The sequence below is a fragment of the Osmerus eperlanus genome, chromosome 7, assembly GCF_963692335.1.
Source record: "Osmerus eperlanus chromosome 7, fOsmEpe2.1, whole genome shotgun sequence".
NCBI lineage: Eukaryota > Metazoa > Chordata > Actinopteri > Osmeriformes > Osmeridae > Osmerus > Osmerus eperlanus.
In genome coordinates this window covers 20,183,920-20,210,231 of record NC_085024.1, presented here as the reverse complement: position 1 = coordinate 20,210,231, position 26,312 = coordinate 20,183,920, and the positions used below count along the sequence as shown (strand labels likewise).

At 50.3% G+C, this 26,312-nt stretch overlaps 1 protein-coding gene across 1 annotated transcript; it reads left to right on the top strand.

The window, feature by feature from the left end:
- The first annotated feature begins 7,209 nt into the window (after positions 1–7,209).
- atp1a3b (ATPase Na+/K+ transporting subunit alpha 3b) lies at positions 7,210–25,494 on the top strand. The gene is given in 24 exon segments (XM_062465705.1): positions 7,210–7,462; positions 7,591–7,680; positions 15,900–16,010; positions 16,500–16,559; positions 16,947–17,150; positions 17,333–17,446; positions 17,596–17,730; positions 17,838–17,955; positions 18,122–18,390; positions 18,630–18,828; positions 19,070–19,314; positions 19,556–19,748; positions 19,891–20,066; positions 20,195–20,331; positions 20,463–20,521; positions 20,524–20,612; positions 20,818–20,986; positions 21,761–21,915; positions 22,273–22,396; positions 22,982–23,127; positions 23,208–23,338; positions 23,450–23,551; positions 23,634–23,725; positions 23,899–25,494. Coding segments are annotated over 23 exon segments (3,063 nt in total). The 5' UTR covers positions 7,210–7,462; positions 7,591–7,674; the 3' UTR covers positions 23,928–25,494.
- The last annotated feature ends 818 nt before the right edge of the window (positions 25,495–26,312 follow it).

Below are 26,312 nucleotides of genomic sequence, written 5' to 3'. Positions count from 1 at the left end.
TGCGCCAGGTCGGCCCTCTGTCAGACTGAGTCATTGGGCCTAGCGCTCCCCTCATCCTCACCCCCACATCCCCCGAGCCCCAATCACAGTGGTCCCACAGCTGGGCGGAACACACGCTCAATCTGTCACCGAGTAACAGAATGGGGCCAGTCGGCCCGGCAACGCCTTCTCTGATTGGGCCAGCCGGCAGTGCTGCAGACATTGAAGCTACAGGACACTTGTATAGGAGACAAGAACTTGAACGTGGCTCTCGTTCACTGCAATGGTCGCTACGGTGACCAGGTAGTTGGGTGGGGAGAGAGAGGAGTCCTAGATACTGTACTCAGTTCCCTAGCTCCCTGCGGCAGGCTGCTGTTTGGAGCTATACAAAGGAGAGCAGGAGAGACAGTGGAGGTTTCTGACTTGAGGGACACATTTGGGAGGGATGCTCCCATAGAACGACACAGGTGCCACAGTACGGTGGTGACTAAAATGACCTGCCCTCTGGGTTCAGTGGGAGAGGAAAACCCTCTGAGATCACACACAATCCCTCTTCAGTGCCCTTCTCTTTCAAAGCTGTCCTCAAAACAAACCATTATTAACTTTGATATGTGACTTCTGCCCCTCCCCCCCCCCTCCCTCCCTCTTATCCCTATTCCATTCTCATCCCCCAACTCCAGCTTTTTTGTCAGATGAATACTTATGCAATGTAATAGTGTGGTGTGTTGTCAGTTTAATCTGGTTGGGATGACGTCTGTGTCTGTCAGCCAGAGGCCGAGAGATGGAATGAGAAGAGAGAGTGGGGGGGGGGGGGGGAGGGGGAGGGGGAGAGAAAGAGAGAGAGGAAGAGAGGCATAGACAGAGAGAGAGAGAGAGAAAGAGAGAACCACAGTAGCTGAACTTTCAATCCTCTTAGTGTCGCTCCCATTCATCTCTCTACCACATAAACAGCACATCCACCTTCCTCTGCCATTCTCTATCCCGCTATTTCCAGCTATGAGCAGGAAGTATATCAGCGTTACATTTGAGTCACGATGAACAGGAGTACTGTCTATCCATCACCAGGTCCCTTCCTTTGGAATAATGACCTCTGTGGTACTTATAGCTAAGCATATTGAGGAAATTCTCTCTCCTCTGTATCTCTCTCTCCCCCTCTCTCTCTCTCTCATCTGCCCTTCCCTCTCCATCCCTCCCCTTCGTGAGTTCTTCACCCTCTCCATGTATCGCCCCCCTGCAAGGTCGTTGGCAAGGACGGCATGCTGCAAGCATTCCCCTCTGATTGGTCGGTGGGTCTTAAAGGGCCGGCGCCCCGCTGAGCACATGGGCCATTTTGAGATCTCCTACAGCAACTGTCATTTCCATCACCCCTGAAGCTGCTTACTGTACACAATACACAACACACACACATACACACGCATCTTCCAATCGAACCAGGTTTAAGGCAGCTCTTTCTGTCATCCATGACACAACATCAGCCTTGACATAAAACACCTGTCAGCAGTTGGACTCATGACACACAGAACACGACACAAGTCAGTCACGCAACACAACACACCGAGCAAATAACTGCAACAATAACTAAGAATGACAGATTACAAAGTCAGCAGACCAGAACATGGCCAAAACAAACCCCACCAAAATGTGTAGCAGACACACAATGGCCAATAACAACAATCAGAGAGAGATTCTACTATTTACAAATGTAATGGAGGGGAAAAAATATGGAGAGTATGGCTGGGAATAAAACAAATGGTCTCAAGTAAAAAGTAATTATCATCCAAAACGTTGAGTTGATGCCAGCAGGTTTTAGAGTGAATTCCCCTTAAACAGAGTTCAAACGTTCCTCTACTAATCTGTTAGTCACTCTCCCTCAAAAGACATTTCATTTATGTCAAATCAAAATCAAATCAAATGTATTTGTATAGCCCTTTTTACACGCAAGCATGTCACAGAGGGCTTCACATATACCCATAGAACTGCCCCTCAACCAACCTAAACCCTCAGGGAAGACAAGGAAAAACTCCCAAAAAACTCTCAACAGGAGAAAAAAAATGGAAGAAACCTTGGGAAGAAACCTTTTCATTTATGTGTTTTTTTTTAGCCATTCTGACATTTAAATAGTAGGTTCTTGTGTTGGTCTCAACTTCTTAGACATAAGCCTTTATGGTAGTTAAGAGTGGTTTTGTGAGACAGTCCTAATTAACTTTACATAGAAACAATTTAATTTCTGTTAGTTGCAGTTGGCCTTTTGTTCAAACCGCTGACTCAGATTTGACCTCTTTCAAGGTGTAAATCAATGCTGGCACAATATAATTGATAAGAATACATTTATTTTCATGTATTTGTAAAAAATACTAAGAAAACAAGAATAACCAATAAAATTAACAGCTTGGCCTACCTACTATACAGCATTTGGCGAAAGACAATATTTTTCATGGGTGGAAAGGAACTGTTGCGACCAAATCCATTGATTCACCTGTGCATTCGATCATTAGAAGGCAAAGGAAAAGTATCAAGTTAAATTCAAAATCGTTCCACAATTAACCTATTTATTATCTTTAGTCCGTAGATGTAAAGTAAACAAAACGTATTCTAAATGACCTGTCAGGCTAGTTGTAGTAGATCAGCCACTAACTTGTTCTTTCTTTTACACTATGCGCTAACTGCTCTTGCATAACCTGCCATCCACACTGGAGTCCTAACGTTACAGTAACAGCCTACATAAAACCACAATCGACATTCTCAAACCGTTACGATATCATCCACTGCAAGGCAATTTTATTTGCAGACCTTGCAATTTCTCTATGCAAGAGGCGTCAGCCATCATTACGTGTCAGTAACAACGGGTCATGTGACCGGATATCCGCGCTATGAGTAGGAAAATGGGAAAAACCCGCTTAGCCCCATCCTGTGTTATCAACTCCAATCGTTCAGAAATTGAATGGCATCGATTGCCCTACAGGACTTATAATCACCTGGAGAATCTGGCTGTGCTCCGTTTTGCTCGTGGCTTCAGACCTGACAACCGACTGGTACAGTAAGTAACTTGTTGTCTACAGCTGAGCTAGCTACTCGTTCTGTGTGGGGTTGCAAGCTAACCAGTACGAATTACGAAAAGACAGGGTGTTGATATCACACTCAGAGCTTGGAAACATAACTAGCTACTGTACATAACATGTTAGCACCCTGGCCTGTGCCTGTGGCGTTTCTTCTGCAGTCGTTTTGTAGTTTTAGCTAGCGTTAGTCTAGCTAGCAATCTCTCTCAGAAGCTAACGAGCTGTTGAACTGATGTTCTACTGTAGCTAAGTAACCGCTCGCAGGTTTGTGACGTGGGACTGTGACTAGCTAGTTAGTTACTGTTAGCTTCACTTTTGGACACAAAAACGTAAATTATGTCTAAAACAGTGCAACGGAACCTTCCAGCCGATACAAGCAACGCAATCATTATCAAGACGAACATGTTGACACACTTATGTGGTCCAATCCCCTTTCTATAAATAAACTATATGTCAAATCGTATGATTTACACGTAATTATGAGAAAAATGTAGGGAGTAAAACAGGGTGGGGAGAGAGGGAGTAACGGGAGAGAGAGTAGCAGGGGAGAGGGAGAGTAGCGGGGGAGAGAGAGATAAGAAAAGATGGGGGAGGTAAAAAGAGTAGAGTTTTGCTGCAGTGGTGGTTCTGAAAGGACAGCTACAGGGGGGGGGGGGGGGGGGCTGTTACTGAACAAGATGTACAGTTTTAGCTGCAGGTGCTGTAGGGAACGAAGGGTATCTGAAAGTACAACTAGAGAGGTTACATGTTGTTATTATGTGATTAGTTAGTAAGGTTATGTATAACAGGCTTCAGTGAAAACGGCGAACGAACGAAAAGACTGAAGTGTTTGTGTGGGTTTATGAGTGTGTCTGTCCACAGTAGACTTGGCTGTACCCAGAGTACACTTTGCTCCCTAGCTTTGCTTCATTAATCGGATTGGAACTTAAGATGTCTACCCTTGACTCCCTCTGAACTTCTCTTTCCACTCCTCCCTCCTCCCCTGGCTCTCTCCAGCCAGACATCATTCATGTGTTGTCCATCTCTCCTGTTCCTTACTCATACCTCCCTTCCCCTCCTCCTTAGTCTTTCTGTGAATCCTTCTGTACCAAGCAGCACCCCTCACCTGTTCATCAGTAATATCCTTCACCCCCTCCCCAGCCCTCCTTATCTCCCTCACCCTCCTTCCTCTCTACCCCCTCTCCTCTACCCCCTCCTCTACCCCTCCTCTCATATTTTTAGTCTCTCGTGTTCTACAGAGCCCGTTCTCCCAAAGCAGAAGTTCCACAGTGTCATGCCGTTCTTTCCAGACGTAATCCCTGTGGTGATGTCGTCGAACACTCTATTCCTGTACCACCACCCCCCCCCCCCTCTTTCTCTCTCTACATTCCTACACCCCTGTCATTCTACTTCACTCCCTTGTTCTTCCCATCATCTGACTCAGTTTTGATTGTGGTATCACCTCCCTTCCCCTCCCTTCCTCCCCCCCTGTCCTGGACACTGAGGGGAACGCAGATTATGTCAGACATTTTTAAAAGCGGATTAGCTGGGATCACCTTGACAACCACACACACACACGCTCTTCTTTTCAGTGTCACACATATTGGGACGCATCGGCCATATTGTTTTAGTCATCGTGATCTTCACCCCCCAAAAAAAGACATTCACGCATATAAAAAATAAATAAATATGGAAACATTAACAGTTCCTCTGAGCCTCTCTCTCTGTTGGCACCAGATGCATGTACTGTGTGTGTGTATGTGGATGAGTCTCAGGAGGCTGAAACGGGCAGGATGACACAGCGCTGTGTCCATCAAAGGCTAGCACATATCTAGCATCAATGAGATTGAAATACTAGTGGATTCTATATCATGGCATTCTGTCTTTCTCCTTTTTTTTGTCTCTCGATCATCCCCCATCCCTTCATTTTTCTGACTCAGCAGTATGACTTGGAGACAAGGTCACCTGACTGCTGTTGCTGTGGAGACCGAGAATTGTGGGATCTCTCCCTCCCCCTTCTGCCTTTGCAGGGGATAGAGAGAGAGAGGTGGGGTGGGAGGGAGGGGGAGATGGAGGGAGGGAGGGGGGAGAGAGAGTTAGAGAAATAGAGGGACAGAGGAAGAAAGAGAGGTGTAGGTGGAGCGAGAGAGAGGAGGGAAGGCAGAGGTTAAAGAAGGATACAGCTGTCCGCCATCTTGATTCAAAGCATATGTATGTACACACCAGATGCATGTATGAACGGTCAGAATCTAGTTGTGTGACGGTTCCTCTCCATATCTTACCCACCATTGATGGCTTACAAAAGCCAGATCCATCATGCTATAACGATAATTACCCTACTCTGATGTTAATAGCATATTATAGCTCCTTCGCGAATAATTTTCCACTAAACTAAAGGGATCCTTTTCCTGCTCTATACACAAAGGCACTATAGTCTTAACAACCCACTCTAGCAACACAATCACTAAAGTAGCTAGTAGCTAGCTACTATAATCAGCCTCTATTTTTAGTCCTATTCACCAAGCGTAATTATAGTGCCAGAGAAACAGTCAGGCCCCGGATCTTAGCTGCAGCTTAGCTGGTACTGTAGCCAGGCTGGCTCGGTGGGCCTGGCCCTGCAGTGATCCTCTGGACCTGGGGGATAGCATTATCAGCAGTAGCATGGCAGAGCATTCCTCTCAACCACTGGAGGTCAACCATGACTCTGTACTTTGCTTCACCAATCGAGCTGGGAGGTTGTGTGAGAGAGTGTCTGTGTGCGTGTGTGTGTGTGAGAGATGGGAAAAGAGAAGAGAGAGGTAGAGGTAGAGAAAGAGATGGGGGAGAAAAAGAGGGGGTGGGGAAGAAAGAGAGAGGGAAAGAGTCAGTGAGAGGAAAAGAGAGAGGTGTATAGGGAAAAGGAATAGAGGAAGTGTTGCATCCTCCACTGAATACATTTCTTTAGTTGAAATGCCGGGGGAAGCGTGACAAAGTCCTGCAGTGGCAACAAACTTCTGCATGTAGGCCAGCTGCCTCCGACTGCCTCAGACTGCCTCCGACTGCCTCAGACTGCCTCAGACTGCCTCAGACTGCCTCTATCTTCGCATGTGGTTTTCTCTGTCTCCTCCTGTCTGTCCGTAGCCTCTTTCTCTCTAGTCCCTCTCTCAACCTTTCTTTTTCGAACTTTTCCTTCTTAGACAGTACTTTTAAATTTTGTCTCTCTTTGACCATCTTTGTCTTTTCCTCTACCCTTCCATTTCTCTTTCATGTGTTCATCTTGCCTTCTTGGATACCCTTCCATGTTCTCTCTCGTTGATCTTGTGTTTCTTTCAACTTCACTTGTGCCTGCAGGGCCAATCAATGACCTGTTATCAGGTGACTAGGAATCATTTTCTGGATGCAAACAGAGTGTGTGTTTGACGATCGACCACCCGGCATGCTAAGTATGACATATGCATGAAGATGTGCCACACCCAAGCTGCTCAATCTGGACACCGGTCAAAGGTAACATGTTAGGCGATACACATTTAAAATCGACATCAGTAAGGATGAAGATATGGTCTGACTATAAGGTAGCGCTATGCCAAGATAAGTGGGTTTGGTGGTATGGTATTCTGTGAGTGTTGAGTAAGGCTCCCAAATGTTTACCAGACAAACTACGGTGCAGGGTTGGGATTGGGGCATTTGATACACAAGCCTTTTCTATCAAATGTGAATGTACATTTGGTAAGGAGAAATCTGACCGTGTCATCTCTAGATCTCTAGGCTCATTCTGTGTTTACGTGAGCGTCAGTTCGACATCACGCTATAGACCTGGGAGCTATGAGGTGCACATGATAGAGAGGAAAAGACCATCACGACAAGTGAAACGGGGGTGGTTATCATGCAATGATGCACACATGAGCACTATTGTATACCACATTAACTAATAACATAAATAACACAACCACGACAATAGTATCTAACCTTGTGCGTCCATACACGGCCTACAGGCTCGCGATGTTGCTCGCGGACAGCCTTGGAATTCTGCAGTAAAGAAGGAGGAGCAGAATTAGCTTCCTATTGGCCGGATTTGTTGATTCGAAGGATGTCATTGGCTAGATAGCACGTCACCGATGGAATGCTAAGATTTTTGATTGGCCATTAAATGAGTATGGGGCGGGTGTTACAGCCCTTGCTTTATCAGCCCGACTTGAATGGGGCGGTGCAATCACTCACATCCACCGGCGCTTCTTCCATAGGCGGAGTGGTGTGTACAGACGAAGGGAGTACTGCGGCAGTCGACTGAGTCGCGGAAGGACATCTTATCCTGAAAAAGGAAGCAGTGCGGCTTCAGTTTAGCCGGTCTTTTACCGCAAGTATCAGAGAGCAAGGAAGGACCCGCATCCTCGCGTGATGCTCCGCTTGAGACTGCAACATTTCATTTGAAAGACATTTCAGTTGGGGGAAAAGTGTGTTACCTTTTGGAGGTTAGAGACAATCATTTTGTTCCTCCACATACATTTAGACTGTAGCGTTGTATTCAATACATTTGCCTGACTGACGTCATTCTCGTTTACTTGAATAACTGAACAAATCTTTCTTACGTTTTCAAAAGGCTTTACATTTTGATATAATTCAACCGGAGAGGCTGACACCTCTCAAGCTTTGCATCACCTGAGAGAAGACAGACTGCGCCACCATGGGGGTAAGAACGGCGTCTCCAACTTTCCAACTGCGTTGATAGTCCAGGTTACCTGAAGTGCATGACTCGTAAAGTGAGAAGTAGCCTCATAAAACCGTTTGAGAATCCGCTTCTGGGCGGTGAAAAAAAAGATCTGTGTGCATGTTTTAACCTTCTGAAATCCCGAGTGTTGGAATGACATTGACTGATGCGGATTTAGTTTTACCTCGGCCTCATGTACTGCGTCAAATTGATGTGACGAGTGGATGTGCGGCAGACAATACGAACTCATGACAAAGAACTGCTTCAGTTACTCATAATGACAGAATAAGGCAGTAGCTTTATACATTTGTCTCGGATTAGCGCAACATTTTAAGTTAGCCTTCTAGCCTGTATGTCCTCTGTGGTTCACGGGGGTATGGCCTATTTCACTAGGCTGAATGATCATTTTAAAAAGAGAGTTTGAGGAGTCCAATGATGCATGCCTTTTATGAGTAAATGAGTATCCCTATATCGTGTCACAATTTAGCCGATAACCTTGCCTGGTAATCGGTTTATTCTTACTGCACGTTCTCGCGCCTGTGTGTATGTGTATGTGAGATAAAGAGAGGGGGGAGGGGGGGGGGGGGCGACAAGAGGGCGAAAGAGAGGCTACACTTTTCAAAGCAAGGTGCGCCGACTTGCCGTAACATTTTATTAGTCAGTAAGATATTAGTATTGAGTCATTTCTAGTAGCATAGCTATTTAAGTTGCTTTCAGAATTATTCAAATGACCCAACCACACCGTTATTCACACACTGCCGTCTTTTCCTGATACCGACGATGCTGCCCCAGCAGTGTCTATGTGTAGATTGGCACAGGAAAAGTACCGGTGCCGGTGGAATTTTTAACATACTGCGTGTGAGAGCATGCCGCCTGTGGAAAACGATGCGGTGTCTCAACGCGGCAGCCTCCTTGACCCATGCGTCATAATGCGGTTACCAGGAATAAGCGCTTCACCCGCTTATTTCCCTCTTTAATTTGTGACATAACAGAGGATCAGTAATTGTTTTCAGTGAACACACAGACACAACAGATAAAACAAATATATATATATGTATGCTACCGTAGATGTTAAACGATGATGTCGTGATGCATTTTGTCTAAATATTTACGGCGAAATGTATCCCCTCTGCAGCTGCGTCAGAGTTGAGCGCAACCGTTACAGGCCCGAGACCTTGAAGCTAAATCACATATAAAGATCTATTTTTGGAACAAATCAAAGAGCATACGTCTATCGCTTTACTTTATTGAGTTAGTTAGGCAGCCAGTTGTGCCTCTGTGGAGTTATGCACTATCGGAAAATTCCGAGGGGATGATGCTACGATTGTCATTGGGCTATTGCGCAATTTCAGCCTCATCATCACCCTGCGCAGTTGTCGCCTACTTCAATCTTCAACTCCGCTATGGGGTGAATTTATGTAAAGACGTCAAATCTTTTGGCTTTTCAGATTCAGTTTTATTTACCAGGTTTCATTGTTGGGCTACGGCTCCAACAATAACACCACAATTTGTACTCAAATACGCCTGTCTACATCGCGTTGTGGTAAAGTGATGTCAAGGAAGGAATTAATCAGTCCAGCATTTGTCCCTCCCAATTTTATTAACAGTTGACGCGTGAAATGGAATGAAGGGCAAAATCGTTGTCACGGTAAGGTTAAATCCAACTCGGCCGAGATGGATCGTGGAGAGAGATCATTAAAATATGCACATTTTTTTTCTTCTTCTATTGGCTCGTTCTGCGAAGTCGCACTTCGGCTTGACTTGCAGTATGGCAGTGCCAAGCTACTGGCAAGCTGTCCATCCCCGTGCCGCAAGGGGCATTGCGTGCGACGCAACTGCTGCGTCCATAGGGGGCGGTGCCCATTGAAGTGGAAACTCCCTTTACAGCGCTGTAATAGGCTGGCGAAAGAAACCACGTAGATAGGAGGTACACGAAGCAGAGATATTCTGGCGAGATTCAATGAAATATTATAACGCAGCCACCTTCGTTTGTCCATAACGGAGAGCCAAGCATACGGAGCCAAACATACAATGTGTTTTTTTTTTCTGAATAGAGAAGATGAATCTGGAAGAGAGAGAAACACAGGACAATCGTTTCATCTTCATACGTGTGAGGGAGGCAGTTGGGGGATGCGGTTGGGGGAGGGGAGGCGGTTGGGGGAAGAGAGGCGGTTGGGGGAAGAGAGGCGGTTGGGGGAACAGAGGCGGTTGGGGGAGGGGAGGTGGTTGTTGACTGGTTTGCAGGTAGAGTGATCGAGAAAGGGATAGACGGATTGGAAGCTGGGGGGGGGGGGGGAGGAGGAGAGGCTGAGGGCCATATCCTGTTACAGGATAATGACATGAGCTCACATTACCATGGCTCCTCTTTCCCTCGCACGGGGGGAGGGGTGGTGGTTACCATGGAGACGGGGAGCCCAGATGGGACGTATTGGGAGGGGGGGGGCACGGGGGGGGGATGGGATGCGACCAGTGTGACAGGTAAAGGAAGTGACAGGGCGGGGGGGCACAGCAGGTGGAGAGAGAAAGCCGAGCAGGACAGCGAGTGAGTGAAGGTCATGATGGGATGATGACGGAAGGGCGTGGTGGAGGTGGGATATCATCATCCAGCCGGTGAATCCACTCAGGTGGCGCCTCTCACCGTGTCCTGGGCCATCAGGAGGGGGGGGGGGGGGTAGGGGGGGGCACAGGGGGTGTTTGGGTGGGTGGAAGGTGTGGGGTGTCAGAATGGAAGCAGAGCCCAGCCCAGTGTTTGGTGCAGTGTGTTCCACTGCTTCCTGCACCTGCTCGGGGGGGGGCGGGGGGGGGGTTTGCGCAGTGCAGAGCCGGAACATGACCGTGCCTTCCGGGTCACGCCGACAGGACATCCTGCTCGTGCGCTCCTGAGTGCAGGGACTGATGGAATGCTCGGTCACGGGGGAAATCTCAGGGGTCACGAAAGGTCACAGTGATGATCCCACAGGGGGATAAATCCTTTGTCTGTCATGTTCGATAATCGATACGAGTTCTCTGTGTTGGCGAAGGCCGTCCTCTGCGCTCGGTTCTGAAGGACACACTTTGGACGTTTGTTTCATGCTTCTTCTAGCGTTTGTAGTCTGTATTTTACTTCCTAGCCTGGGTCTAATATCTTATTCTAAGTTTTGTGGCTTGTGAAGACCTTAGTTACATTTGGGTTCTGATTTGTGAAGACGTAGTGTAGCAGGTCCCATAGGATAGGCACCTTCATCAGTTTCATAAGGATCCACGAGTTGAGTCAGACTCGGTCTATTGCACAGACTGAGTTGAGTCAGTCTGTGCAGCCCACACCTGTCCTTCAGTCATCATTCTTACATCCTTGATTGTTATGTAATATGTTAGCTTTAGCATTTGTTCATTTGATTTTCTTACAGTTCATAGTTTGTCATCTGCGTTTGCATTTTCCCTTTAATTTAAATGATACACAAAGGAATCATAGTTCAGAATCGGATTCATTTGCATTGTGAAGTGTATGTCACATGTTTTTTGTTTGATCACCTCACGTTTAAGGAAGGAAGAAACTGATTGAACAGTTGGTCGTTGTTACAGTCTTCTTAAAAACGTACAGTCCTTAGGGAACCCCACATACGACACAGGCTGGTTCTCTGCAGGGGCGACCAAACACAGTGATTTATGAGGCCAATCTAGATGAGGCACACACACACACACAACCTTTACACACTGGCACAGCTGCAGGAGAGGATGAACAGATCAGAGCGATGGACAGATGGGCAGGGGGAGGGGGGAGGATAGGGGGAGGAGGGGGGGAGGATAGAGGGAGGGGGGGACGGTAATGCCATAAGATGGGATTTCAGATTTGGGTTTTGTTGTCTTTCATCGAGTAGGAGAGAGGGGGGCAGGGAGCACAAAATATCTGTAAGATAAATGATGAAACGGGTTTGATTATTTCCAGAAAGAAAGAGAGAGACAGAAAGAGGGTGTGTCCTATGCGACAGTAGTTCTCGTATAGGGCCTTACCTTCATGCACTGCATCTCAGTTTTTGCATGTGTGTCGTAGTAGCCTATTCACACTAAACAAATATTTCACCACACCTCAGTTGCTGATGACGAGTCATAGCAAAGTCAGAACCCAGACTTCATGTATCCATATTGTCTTGCTTTGTCACTATGTTGTCACTTTAGCTGTCACACAGACAGACAGCCACTGCCCCAGTGCTACTGGTTTTACACTGAGCTACCCGCTTCAGACTTTAGAATCAGTTAGCCGAGTTAGCATGGTTGTGGGCTAATCCAGGCTGCACTAATCAGACTAGCTAATCCCTGTTAGCATAGCGTAGCACCCGGCCCCTTGTCCTGTCATGGACCTAGCCTAGGCAGATGGTTCAACACCACCAAGGTCTTACACTTGTACTTCACAGGGAACACACACACATACGTATTAACAAGTGTTTCCTTCTGTGGCCTAATCCTCTTCATAGAGGAACTGAAAGTAGGATTGGGTCTTTTGTGTATGTGTGTGCAAGTTCCCCCATCTGTGGGTGATTGCTACAGAGGTGGCTATTGTGTCAAAGGGAGAGAGGCCTGCTCTTTCCATGTCCCACGCCCATGCAGGGACAACATCAGTGGGTGTGCCTGAACATGAATCTGGCTCAGCCGAGGGGGTGGGCTTGGAGGTATAGTGTAGGTATTGTACAACTGGATGTCCTTAATTAAACATGGATCAACATGTCAGACACAATATAGTAACAACGTCACATGTCTCTGAGTGGAACGTCTTTCCTCTTTCTTCCAACCTCTCTCTCTCTCTCTCTCTCTCTTGTTCTCTCTGTATTTCGATCTCTCTCATTTCATATTCCTGGTTCAGTTCTCTTTGACTCATCCGAGTCCCATGCTTTTCTTTTCCACCTCTCTCTCTCTCTCTCTCTCTCTCTCTCTCTCTCTCTCTCTCTCCTCTCTCTCTGCCCCTGTCTCTCTCTCCCCCTCTGTCTCCCTCTCTCCTTCTCCCTCTCTGTCTGCCGCAGTGCGTGTAGGCTGCGCAGACGGACCGTAGTCAATGCAATGACTCACCTCTGCCAAACTGAGTATGGCTTGCAGGTCCCGAAAATGAGGAACTCTAACAAACAACCCCCACACACACACACACACGCAGAGACACAAACACAGCCTCCAGTTAAAGGGACATCCATTATTCCTTACAACCAGATCAGATCAGGGTACTAGGCCACAGCAAAGTATCGGTGTCGCCATGCTGATCTCCGTGCTGACAGGCCTGTCCTTTTGGCTTTCCGTTTTACTCTGTTCTTCCTTAAACTGGGACAAACCAGAACTCGCCTCTTTAGTGTTCTAGTGGGACTGGGTCAGAAAATAGCATCAGAAGTTTTACAGGGCTATAGATGAACTTTTTCAAGGACAGTCAGTGAATATAGTACAGAATCTAGGATTTGTTTTGTCAGTTATCGCTAAGACTCCCTTCCTCTTAGCTTTCGCTAAGAGGAAGGGAGTGTGTGTCTGTTCTGTCTGTCATCTGTCAGTCAGTAAGTCATTCGGCCAGCGCGTGGGAGTTCAGGCGACTGTAATTCCAGCCCTGCCTCTCTGATTCCTGGCAGAGGGGAGATGTTCTGTTTCATTACATGACAGCCATCCAGGAAACAACCCAAGTTACCTCCATTTGGAAAGGAGGCACACAGGTGTGCGCACAGGTGTGACAAGATATCCACATGACACTATTGTAACCATGGAGATTTAGAGAGAGAGAGAGAGAGAGAGAGAGAGAGAGACATGACAGGCCAGGTTTCTCAAGCCTTGTTGAGCCTGGTAACCAAGGGAACAGTGAGTTTGTCCTGTAACTGCAATGAGGACACACTGTCACGCAAGACCGCAAGGGGTTGTGGGTAAAAAGAGAGGTTCTGGTGCCTTGTGCGATGCCATATGTGTCATGAATGATTGAATGTGGCATCCATACAGACACACTCCAAACAGACTAGCTGTAGCAGTATAGGAAATAAGGGTAGATTTATCTTTCAGAACTTTTGGGATATACATCTGCACACACACACACACACACACACTTGCATGCAAAAAATATTGTATAGTCACAAACTCACTGTCGGGTCAACAGACAGGCAGATAATTAGAGTGGATAGGCTATTAGTGTACACACACACACACACACACACACACACAGTACCTGACACTGTCTCTGTGTGTTTAATCTAATAGAGTGGGGTCACGCACCGCATCACACACTGACACACAGCCACCAGGAAAGTGTGGGGGTGGTGGTCAATATCTAATTAGTAGTAATGAGAGGAAGGTGTGACAGCTCATCTCTCTCTCTCTCTCTCTCTCTCTCTCTCTCTCTCTCACCTCCCACTGCCGTCTCTCTTTCCATCTGCCCCATCTTTCTCACTCTCTCTCTTTTCATCTCACTCTCTCCTGTTCCCTCCTGTTCATCTCCTGCTTTCACCATGGATCTCATTGTGCTTTAATGGCTGTTCCCCCCCGTCTCCACCCTTCCTGTGTGTGTGTGTGTGTGTGTGTCTGTGTGTGTGTTTGAGCAGGTGTGCCGTCAAGCCAACAATGTGCAGTGAAATCTATACAGGGGGTGGCCAGCGCTGCCCTAGCATGGGACCAGAACACACAGCTTCTCTAAGAAATGGATAAAAAAGGGTTTATTTTGTTCCCGATTAGAGTAGAAGTATGAGATATACAGCAAGCACAGACGCTCGCACACACACACACACACACCCAGAAGGTGTCAGGGTCGTCAGCAGGTGTCATGTTGGTCTCCGAGGGGTTAAGCTGCAGTAGTTTTCTGCTACAACCGTCATTATTTCAGGCCTGTCTGGTCTTGCTGCAGTGAAAGCTCAACCACCCATTTATCTGTGTGTGCGCGTTTTTGTGTGTGGGTGTGTTCCTCGAGTGTGTTTGTCCAGGTAACCTTCTATTGTCTTAATATCTGTGTGTATAGGTTCAATGTTGGGAAATCGTCCAACAGTCAGTTAGTGACTTAGTTCTCAGACTTGTTGTTCAGATGCTTCGATGCACAACCCAAACGAGATCTGTCGTGGCAAGTTGATCTCAAAGAACATTTCTCAGGCCTTTGGATGTGTGTTTTTGTGCGTAGCGGATGTGTGTCTTTGTGCGTGTGTGTGTGTGTTCTCGGGGAGTGTTCAGGACCGGTAGTTGGAAGTGTGTGTTCAGCGAAGCTTTTTTTAGAGTCGTGTTTTCTTAGTCAAATTCGACCACAATGTGTTTTTGATGTCATTTTCTTATGCTCTTTACCAGTTGGGGCCTGGGTTTAGGTCAGCTACGTACTAGGGTGCAGGTGTAGTAGCCTGTTTACACCAGTAGAGGGGGTGTCTAAATGCTGAACAAAGCTCACTATCAGCATACAGCCCTACTAACAAATAAACCTACCCTTTCAAATCTCACATGTGATTCAATCCTTTTACCCACAATATTAACCCCTTCCTACACAACCCTTACCTAATAAAAAAAAAAAATGAATACCACATTTAATGATCCCTTGTCCACAAGTTACAGACGGCCTTGTTGAATTTGGACTTTTAAAAAGTCCCTCTAATGCTATTCTGGATCTCCATTTCTCCCTGCCAACCTCTGAACTAAGTGAACTATTTATATGTGTATGTATTGACTGGGACCCAAGGTCAGGTCTTTTAATGGACTGGTTCTGTCAAGGAAGGGCTCCGCGACCTGAGGTATCTCCAGGGGCAACACTCCCTCTCCATGTCACCTCTGACCTCTGTTTGGGGACTTTGGTATCGATTCTGCCCCAGCGGTCAGGATCAGCTGTTTCCTGCTGGACGGATAGGCTTACGTTCGTACAATTAGGAGAGAAAGACAGAGGGAGAGTGTGTGTGTGTGTGTGTGATCTTTCAGATCAAAGAATAACAGCGGTAACCCTTCTGTTAAAATTTGAATGAATGAAATTGAATCAAATGGAATTAGACGGGGCTTTGATGGCTTAGGCTCTGAACCTCTCTCTCCCCCTCGCTATCAGGGCCTCTGTGCCACCAACTACAAACAATCCTTTACTGGTCAGAGACGGCAGTTTGTCACCCTAGTTTCATAGAAAAGTCAGATCAACATGAGGGTATGCAAGTGATCGGAAGTTATACTATATTAAAGTATCTCTCTGTCTCTCTCTCCCCTTCTCTCCCTCCTCTCTCTCTGTCTCTCTCTCCCTCCTCTCTCTCCATCTCCAGTATGGCCGGTCAGACAGTTACCGCGTGGCAACCACGCAGGATAAAGACAAGGGGTCCCCCAAGAAGAAGAAGGGGAAGGACCTTGATGAGCTGAAGAAGGAAGTACCACTGGTGAGGGGGTCTGGGGGATGTGGGGGTCTGGGGGATGTGGGGGTCTGGGGGACCTGGGGGTGTGGGGATGTGGGGGTCTGGGGGACCTGGGGGATGTGGGGGTCTGGGGGATGTGGGGGTCTGGGGGACCTGGGGGTCTGGGGGATGTGGGGGTCTGGGGGACCTGGGGGTGTGGGGGTCTGGGGGATGTGGGGGTCTGGGGGACCTGGGGGTCTGGGGGATCTGGGGGTCTGGGGGATGTGGGGGTCTGGGGGATGTGGGAGTCTGGGGGACGTGGGGGTCTGGGGGACGTGGGGGTCTGGGGGATGTGGGGGTCTGGGGGACCTGGGGGTGTGGGGGACCTGGGGGTGTGGGGGTCTGGGGGACCTGGGGGTGTGGGGGTCTGGGACCATCTAGAGAAAAGAAACAAGTCTTTACAGTGCTCAAAGAGAGATCAAACTGCACATATTGATACAACCCCCCCCCCTATTCCCCCCCCCCTCCCCCCAGACGGAACACAAGATGTCCATAGAGGAGGTATGCAGGAAGTACCAGACTGACATTGTCCAGGTAAGTCCCTCCTCAAAGAGCAAAGAGGTCACATTTCATGCTCACTGCTTACAACAATAGGTATTTAAGCAGACCTGCAGTAGCTACTTAATAACAAGGATTTAAGGCTTGCTGAGTTAAAGCTTGCTGAGTTAAAGCTTGCTGAGTTGAGGTTTGCGGATCAGGACATGGTGTTGGCCTCTCAGCTGCAGTTACCCCTCCTGACCACTGGGAGGGGGTGTTGCACCTGTAGTTGAAGACCCAATTCCATCCTCATACAATGCCCAGCTCTCATGATAATCAGGCCACAGTCACAGAGATTCCTGCATTTATATTTAGATGAACAAACTCTTTCTTCACTTTTTCTCTCTCCCCCTCCCCCCCCCCCCCTCTCTCTCTCCCTCTCAGGGTCTGACCAATGCCAAGGCGGCAGAGTATTTGATCCGGGACGGCCCTAACACCCTCACCCCTCCCCCCACCACCCCCGAGTGGGTCAAGTTCTGTCGCCAGCTGTTCGGCGGCTTCTCCATCCTGCTGTGGACTGGCGCCATCCTGTGTTTCCTGGCGTACGCCATCCAGGCTGCCACGGAGGACGAGCCTGCGGGAGACAACGTGAGTCCCGCCCACGCCACGCAGGAGAGACACAACTTTATTAATCCCGGAAAGGAAATTCTTCGAAGGCTGTGGCCGACCCGTACGCCGATATAGACTTAGCTGCACACGCATTGGAACGCATGCAAGTTCCAGAATGTTCTAATTGATCTCTCTCCCTTCCCTCTCTGTCCCTCCTCCAGTTGTACCTGGGCATCGTGCTGTCAGCCGTGGTCATCATCACCGGCTGCTTCTCCTACTTTCAGGAGGCCAAGAGCTCCAAAATCATGGAGTCCTTCAAGAACATGGTGCCACAGGTGTGTGTGTGCGAGAGTGTGTTTGGAACATCTCTGAGGAAGACACCATACCCTATCAAACCAGTGTGAAGTTGGGGGATTGAAACAAAGCATTTGAAGTGTGTGTGTGTGTGGTTTCTCACCACCCTGCCTCCTGTGTGTGGTGGCAGCAAGCCCTTGTGATCCGCGAGGGGGAGAAGATGCAGATCAACGCTGAGGAGGTTGTGGGCGGAGATCTGATCGAGGTGAAGGGAGGAGACCGAATCCCTGCTGACATCAGGGTCGTCTCCGCGCACGGCTGCAAGGTACGCCTGCTTACAGGCTCACACACACACACACCTGCAGGCACACGCACACACATGCACACTTACAGCAACAAAACTGAACTGAAGATGTGATATTTTCCAAATAGGTTGACAACTCCTCTCTGACTGGCGAATCAGAGCCTCAGAGCAGGTCACCTGACTGTACCCATGACAACCCCCTGGAAACCCGCAACGTTGCTTTCTTCTCCACCAACTGCGTGGAAGGTATCCATAACAACGACAATCCACATAACCGACCTACTTTGTAAAATCCCCCCCGGAAATACATAATAAAAGGCAGGAACGCCACCAAGAAAACATCTCTTAACATAAAGAACCCTCCTCCCCTCCCCCTCCTCCCCTCCTCCTCTTCCTCCTCCCCTCTCCCCAGGCACGGCTCGTGGAATTGTGGTGGGCACCGGAGATCGTACCGTCATGGGCCGCATCGCCACCCTCACCTCCGGCCTTGAGTCGGGCAAGACACCCATCGCCAAGGAGATCGAGCACTTCATCCACCTGATCACGGGCGTGGCCGTGTTCCTGGGCCTCACCTTCTTCGTGCTGGCCGTCATCCTGGGCTACAGCTGGCTGGAGGCCGTCATCTTCCTCATCGGCATCATCGTGGCCAACGTGCCCGAGGGGCTGCTGGCTACCGTCACTGTGAGTGGGAGTGTGTGTGTGTGTGTGTGTGTGTGTGTGTGTGTGTGTGGGAGGGAGGGACTGTGGGAGGGAGTGTGTGTGTGTGTGAGGCAGTGCGTTTGTGTGGGAAGGTGTGTGTGTGTGCCTTTCCTCGATCCCCGGCCCCCTATTGGTTTACGTCCCATCCTGTGGTCACAAGTTCTCTGATTATCTGTGGGTTGCCTCCCCTCCTCCCCTCCTCCCCTCCTCCCCTCCCCCAGGTGTGTTTGACCCTGACCGCCAAGCGCATGGCCAAGAAGAACTGCCTGGTGAAGAACCTGGAAGCTGTGGAGACCCTGGGCTCCACCTCCACCATCTGCTCCGACAAGACAGGCACCCTGACCCAGAACAGGATGACCGTGGCCCACATGTGGTTCGACAACCAGATCCACGAGGCCGACACCACAGAGGACCAGTCTGGTGAGGGGTCAGGGGTCAGGGGGTTTCACATGCTGCTGTTCCAGGCTCGCACTCGGTCTGAGTTTGTAAACCTGCTCACTGTCGGATCTAGCAACACCTAACGGTTCTTTTCCTTCCCTGTCCCCTCCCCCCCTCCCTCCCCCCCTCCCTCCCCCCCCTCCCCCCCCCCCCCCCCCCTCCCCCCCTCCCCCCCCCCCCCCCCTCCCCCCTCCCTCCCCCCTCCCTCTCGTGCCTTCCACAGGTGCCTCCTTCGACAAGAGCTCCGTGACCTGGGTGTCCCTGGCCCGCGTGGCCGCCCTGTGCAACCGCGCCCAGTTCAAAGCCGGCCAGGACCAGCTGCCCATCCTGAAGAGGGACGTGGCGGGCGACGCCTCCGAGTCGGCCCTGCTCAAGTGCATCGAGCTGTCCTGCGGCTCCGTCAGGACCATGAGGGACAAGAACAAGAAGGTGGCCGAGATCCCCTTCAACTCCACCAACAAGTACCAGGTGGGTGAAGCAGGCGTCGCTCCGCCCTCGTGCGCTCCGCCCTCGTGCGCTCCACTATGCCCCCCCAACACACCCCAATACAAACAAACAGCCGAGACTCTCTTCGCCGCACCGATACTCACACGCATACACACACACCGACTGAAGGACATCAGTTCGCCATACCGTAGGGGCATATACAGTAGGGCATCCCAATAGGTCAGATGTCCAAATCTCACTCTGACCCCCCCCCCTCCCCCAGCTCTCTGTGCACGAGACCGAGGACCTCAATGACAACCGCTACCTGCTGGTGATGAAGGGCGCCCCGGAGAGGATCCTGGACCGCTGCTCCACCATCATGCTGCAGGGCAAGGAGCAGCCCATGGACGAGGAGCTGAAGGAGGCCTTCCAGAACGCCTACATGGAGCTGGGAGGACTGGGAGAGCGAGTGCTGGGTAAGAGAGAGGAGGAGAGAGAGAGAGACAGAGAGAGGAAGAGACACAGAGAGAGTGTGAGAGAGAGAGAGCTGGATGAATGGTTCAAAGGAGGCGAGGGGAAAAGCCAGTTGTAAATCTCCCCCCCCCCGTCCTCGTGCAGGCTTCTGCCACCTGCTCATGCCAGAGGACCAGTACCCCAAGGGCTTCGCCTACGACTGTGACGACGTCAACTTCCAGACGGACAACCTGTGCTTCGTGGGTCTCATGTCCATGATCGACCCTCCCCGTGCCGCAGTGCCTGACGCCGTGGGAAAATGTCGCTCGGCTGGCATCAAGGTACCCGCTGCCCTTCTAGAAAATGCTGAAATACGGTAGATATACCACGGTCTCCAATCACGTCTGTGTGACAATAGCCCCGTGTGTATGGCGGGAAAGGTTACTTATCAACCTTGTTTTGGTCCAAGGTCATCATGGTCACCGGGGATCACCCAATCACAGCCAAGGCCATCGCCAAGGGAGTGGGCATCATCTCCGAGGGCAACGAGACGGTCGAGGACATCGCTGCTCGTCTGAACATTCCTGTCAGCCAGGTCAACCCCAGGTGAGGTGGTGTTCTCACACACACTCAGACACACACTCACACAAACAAACACACACACACACAGACACACACAAACTCAGACACTGTTCTATTTACCTGTGACTTCTAAAATGTGTGTGTGTGTGCTCCAGGGATGCCAAGGCGTGTGTGATCCACGGTACGGACCTGAAGGACCTGAGCCAGGACCAGATGACGACATCCTGAGGAACCACACTGAGATCGTGTTCGCCAGGACCTCCCCCCAGCAGAAACTCATCATCGTAGAGGGCTGTCAGAGACAGGTGACACACACACCCTGCACGCACGCACACACACACCACTGCACACACACACACACCCCTGCACGCACACCTGTGTGCGCACGGTTCATCCACCACCACAAAGGGTATCTCTGTACCAAGAGATATCTCTGCTTCTTCCCCACCAGTGTAACCTCCTTGTCTCCTCTCCTCTCGTCCTCCTCCTCCTCTCCTCTCCTCCTCGCAGGGCGCCATTGTGGCTGTGACAGGCGACGGCGTCAATGACTCTCCCGCTCTAAAGAAGGCCGACATCGGCGTCGCCATGGGGATCTCGGGCTCCGACGTATCCAAGCAGGCGGCCGACATGATCCTGCTGGACGACAACTTTGCCTCCATCGTCACTGGCGTGGAAGAGGGTGAGGAGGGAGGAGGGGAGAGGAGGGAGGGAGGAGGGGAGATTGGGAGGGGGGAGGGAGGAGGGAAGATTGGGAGGGAGAGGAGGAGGAGGGGAGAGGAGGGAGGGAGGAGGGGAGATTGGGAGGGGGGAGGGAGGAGGGGAGATTGGGAGGGAGAGGGGAGAGGAGGGAGGAGGGGAGATTGGGAGGGGGGAGGGAGGAGGGGAGATTGGGAGGGAGAGGAGGGAGGAGGGGAGAGGAGGGAGGAGGGGAGATTGGGAGGGGGGAGGGAGGAGGGGAGATTGGGAGGGAGAGGAGGGAGGAGGGGAGAGGAGGGAGGGAGGGGGAGATTGGGAGGGAGGAGGGGAGATTGGGAGGGGGAGGGAGGAGGGGGAGATTGGGAGGGAGAGGAGGGAGGAGGGGAGAGGAGATAGGGAGGAGGGGAGATTGGGAGGGGGAGGGGGAGGAGGGGAGATTGGGAGGGAGAGGAGAGAGGAGGGAGGGAGGAGGGGAGATTGGGAGGGGGGAGGGAGGAGGGGAGATTGGGAGGGAGGAGGGGAGAGGAGGGAGGGAGGAGGGGAGATTGGGAGGGGGGAGGGAGGAGGGGAGATTGGGAGGGAGAGGAGGGAGGGGGGGAGAGGAGGGAGGGAGGAGGGGAGATTGGGAGGGGGGAGGGAGGAGGGGAGATTGGGAGGGAAATAAAGTGAGTTGACAAAAGAGAATGTGGAGGATTAGAAAGTCCCAACATCCGGTCTATGGATCAAGCCCTGTAACTGTGTTTGTGTGCTTCACCAGGTCGTCTGATCTTCGACAACCTGAAGAAGTCCATCGCCTACACCCTGACCAGCAACATCCCTGAGATCACCCCCTTCCTGTTCTTCATCATCGTCAACATCCCCCTGCCCCTGGGCACCATCACCATCCTCTGCATCGACCTGGGAACCGACATGGTGAGGCACACACACACACACACACTCACACACACACACACACACACACACACACACACATACTCACACACACTCACACACACACATACTCACACACACACACACACACACACACACACATACTCACACACACACACACACACACACATACTCACACACACACACACACTCACACACACACATACTCACACACACACACACACACACACACACACACACACACACACATACTCACACACAAACTCACATACTCCTAGACAGGACAAAAGGCTTCCCTCGTACCATGCACACACACACACACACACACCAGCTCTGTCCCATTCTCTGATTTCCCCTGTTCCCCCCCCCTCCCCCCAGGTGCCAGCCATCTCCCTGGCGTACGAGTCAGCCGAGAGTGACATCATGAAGCGCCAGCCCAGAAACCCTGCCAGGGACAAGCTGGTGAACGAGAGGCTCATCAGCATCGCCTACGGACAGATCGGTGGGTCCTTGGAGGATGTTTGTCTGACATAGCACGAGGGCAGATGTGTAGTTGGATTGAGAGCTACAGATCACGGTTATTGCAGATATTGCATTAGGATTTAAGGGCAGGAACAGAACGGTGACTTGGGAATTCATACAAATTAATCTTTTTCTTTCTGTTTCTTTGGCGCTCTCCCTCCCTCTCTCTCTCTCTCTCTCTCTCTCTCTCTCTCTCTCTCTCTCGCTCGCTCGCTCGCTCGCTCGCTCGCTCGCTCGCTCGCTCGCTCTCTCCCTCCCACCCCCTCCCTCTCTCTCTCTCTCTCTCTCGCTCCCTCTCTCTCTCGCTCCCTCTCTCTCTCCCACCCCCTCCCTCTCTCTCCCTCTCTCTCTCTCTCTCTCTCTCTCTCTCTCTCTCTCTCTCTCTCTCTCTCTCTCTCTCTCTCGCTCCCTCTCTCCCTCCCACCCCCTCCCTCTCTCCCTCTCTCTCTCGCTCCCTCTCTCTCTCGCTCCCTCTCTCTCTCCCACCCCCTCCCTCTCTCTCCCTCTCTCTCTCTCTCTCTCTCGCTCCCTCTCTCTCTCTCTTTCTCTCTCTCTCTCTCTCCAGGTATGATCCAGGCTCTGGGAGGGTTCTTCTCCTACTTTGTGATCCTGGCTGAGAACGGCTTCCTGCCTTCTATCCTGGTGGGCATCAGGCTCAACTGGGACGACCGCGCCTGCAACGACCTGGAGGACAGCTACGGACAACAATGGGTAAGTGCCCTCAAATCTCCCTGTCAGTGGGGCAGAGTGTGTGTGTGCGCCTCCCGTCCTAACTCTCCTCTCCTCTGCAGACATACGAACAGAGAAAGATCGTGGAGTTCACCTGCCACACAGCCTTCTTCGTCAGCATCGTGGTGGTGCAGTGGGCCGATGTCATTGTCTGCAAGACCAGGCGTAACTCTGTCTTCCAGCAGGGCATGAGGTGAGTCTGCCCCCCCTCAGCCCCCTCACCCCCCTCACCCCCTATCCACAGCAACGTTTAGAGGGACGGTTTCAACGGCTTCCTGACCCTGTGTTGTGTGTCTCTCCTCAGGAATAAGATCTTGATCTTTGGCCTGTTTGAGGAGACGGCACTGGCTGCTTTCCTGTCCTACTGCCCCGGCATGGACGTGGCACTCAGAATGTACCCACTAAAGTGAGTGGCAGTGCACACACACACACACACACACCTTTCTGTGTTCTCTCTCTGATGGCTCCTCCTCTCTCTCTCTGTGCAGGCCTAGCTGGTGGTTCTGTGCGTTCCCCTACAGTTTCCTCATCTTTGTGTATGACGAGGTCCGAAAACTGCTCCTCCGCCGGAATCCAGGAGGTGACTTTCTGTTCCACACAAACACACACATCCCTTTCTCATTTGACTGGAAAACATATATATATATATATATATATATGTTTTTTTTTTTTTTTATGTTTATCTTGACTACAGTGCAAGCTACATTGAAACCTCTCTCTCTCTCTCTCTCTCTCTCTCTCTCTCTCATGCAGGTTGGGTGGAAAAGGAGACATACTATTGATCGATGGAAAGCTTCTTTACTCAAACCCCTACATCATCCATTTATTTCTCCCCTGCCCACTCCCCCCCCCACCCACCCCTTCACTCCATCCTGGCAGAACGTACCTTCAGATGCCCCCTGCGCCCTCTTAAAAGACGACAACCGCTTCCAAGCAATTTTCATCTCGACTGCCCCAAAGATTAAAAGCAGCAAAAACCCCTTTCCCACTTTCTACCATGAACCACCTCCCCCCCACCCTCCCCCACCGCCCTCCCCCCACACCCTCCCCATCCCTTATGATACTCTTTGCATGTGTTCTCTCACTGCTGTGTACATAAACCAATATATCTACCAAAACGGCAGCTGCATATTGTGTATGTAGATTTGAATGGGCTAAGATGCAACGGGAGTGTCTACGCTCTGCAACCAAGGGCCATCCTGCTCCCTCTCCTTCCACACACCCCGCCACCCCCCTCCTACCTCCGTTCCTCCCCCCCCTCCCCGTGCCCCGTCGCTTGTCCTTCAACCACACACAGTTATAAAGATCATGAGCGAGATTCCTTTGCCCCCCCCCCCATCCCCCCCCCTCCCCTCAGTCGAACCTGAGCGCCACCTCGCCACTTCGCCACCTCGCTGTCTGCAGGGGAAGAGCAGAACGGCTCTCTCTCCGTCTCTCGTTCTCTCTGTCTCTCTCTCACTCCGTCCATCTCCGTTCTCTCTTCATTTCTTCACAGTGTTGTTTTTTAATATGTGGGATTGGGAGGGTCGATTTTTGGTTTTACTCGTTTTTTTATTTCTGTAACAGGAGGGGGAGTTTGTGTGAGAGCTGCTTCCTTCATTTAGGGTCAAACGAAGCACATCCCATAGTGTCCCAGTGCTCCTCCCCTCCCCAAACCAGTCTCTCTCACTTTCTCACACTCCTCCCCTTCCCTCTGCCCTGTTTGTCTCTGTTTGTGTGCACTGTGTGAACCATTGTCCTTGTTACCTACTACAGTACACTTCCCAGTTGGAAAAATACAGTCTTAACAATCTTTCTGTGTGTTCTAGAAGAAAAAAAAAATACAATATTATTCTATACAGATTTAAAGAAATAAAAATAAACACATGTTGGAAATAAACAGCTCTAAAAGAGGCATTGGTGAAAAAGAGCTTCCACATTGCCGTGACTGAAGACGAGGGGGGTTCTCTCTCCCTCTCTCTTTCCTTTCTCTTTTTCATTTGGTTTTGATTCCGTTTTTTTTTTGGCTCGGGTTTCCAGTAAGTCGACATAACTACAAAATCAAAAGCAAACGGGAGTTTGGTTGTGTTTTTATTAAGAAGCGTGAGACCGAAACCACAACGCTCCTTGTTCATAGTCCCTACTGTTGATGTTGCCAGGGTGACGCGGCGCGGCATGGGTTGGGGTGTGATGTTGCTCAATCCCATCTTCCCAGGGTCTGGGTCCAGGTTCCTGGTCCCGGCCCGAGGTCTCGCGTTCTGTGTGAATGTTTGTGTTGGAGACCAGCTGAGGGACGGAAGGGCGGCCTCAGGTGGGGGACGACTCTGTGGGCTGTGGGGGTAGAGACTAAAGAAAAACGAGAAAACAAAACAACAACTAGTAGAACATGTGTGTGTGAAAGAAATGAAACCAACACCAATAAAAACATCTAGAACATTTAATACAACCTACCTCTGTCTGGGTGTCTTAATCTCTTGTCTAATTTTCAACGGCATCCATCCCTTTGAAAAACACACCGCCTTCCTCTCCACCCCCACTTACCCCCCCGAACGACGCTGTCTTGTTAGAATGAAACAAGGTAAATGTTGCAGTGTTAGGAAGGCCAGGTGAGAGGAGGCTGCCCCCTTGTGGGTAGGATAAGTATGAGCTCACTGCGGAACACAGGACATGTTAAACTGACTCGGTGAAGTTGGCAAGACCCCAGGGTGATGCACCAAGCGACACAAGAGAACAAGCACAAGTCAAGGAGCACGGGAGAAGTTCCAGGACACGGCACGGCTTAGAGGAGGACTTTCAGGAACCAGGACATGACAAATACACTGCAGAACACACGTTTCTCATAAATACCAGTTTCATGTGGAAGAGCACATATCACATTTTACATTCGAAGACCATTCAAATCCTGATGACCCAAAACTGATTATTATGTTGACATTCTGGGGGTGTGAACCACCCATGCTGTTCCCAGGACCCTGACAGGACCCAGACTGAAAGCATGATGTGGTTTTCTCTGTCGGGTAAATCATGTGGGAAGCAGACAGATCAAAGACAGCCGCTGCCTGACGATGATATGAGGGGACGAGCGAGGGTCACGCTGAACTAGAAGGGAGAGAACGTGAGTCCTTGATATGACCTGTGAGAAAACTTGAGAGAAACAGCAATGCCCACGGGAGAGCTATACTGCACCT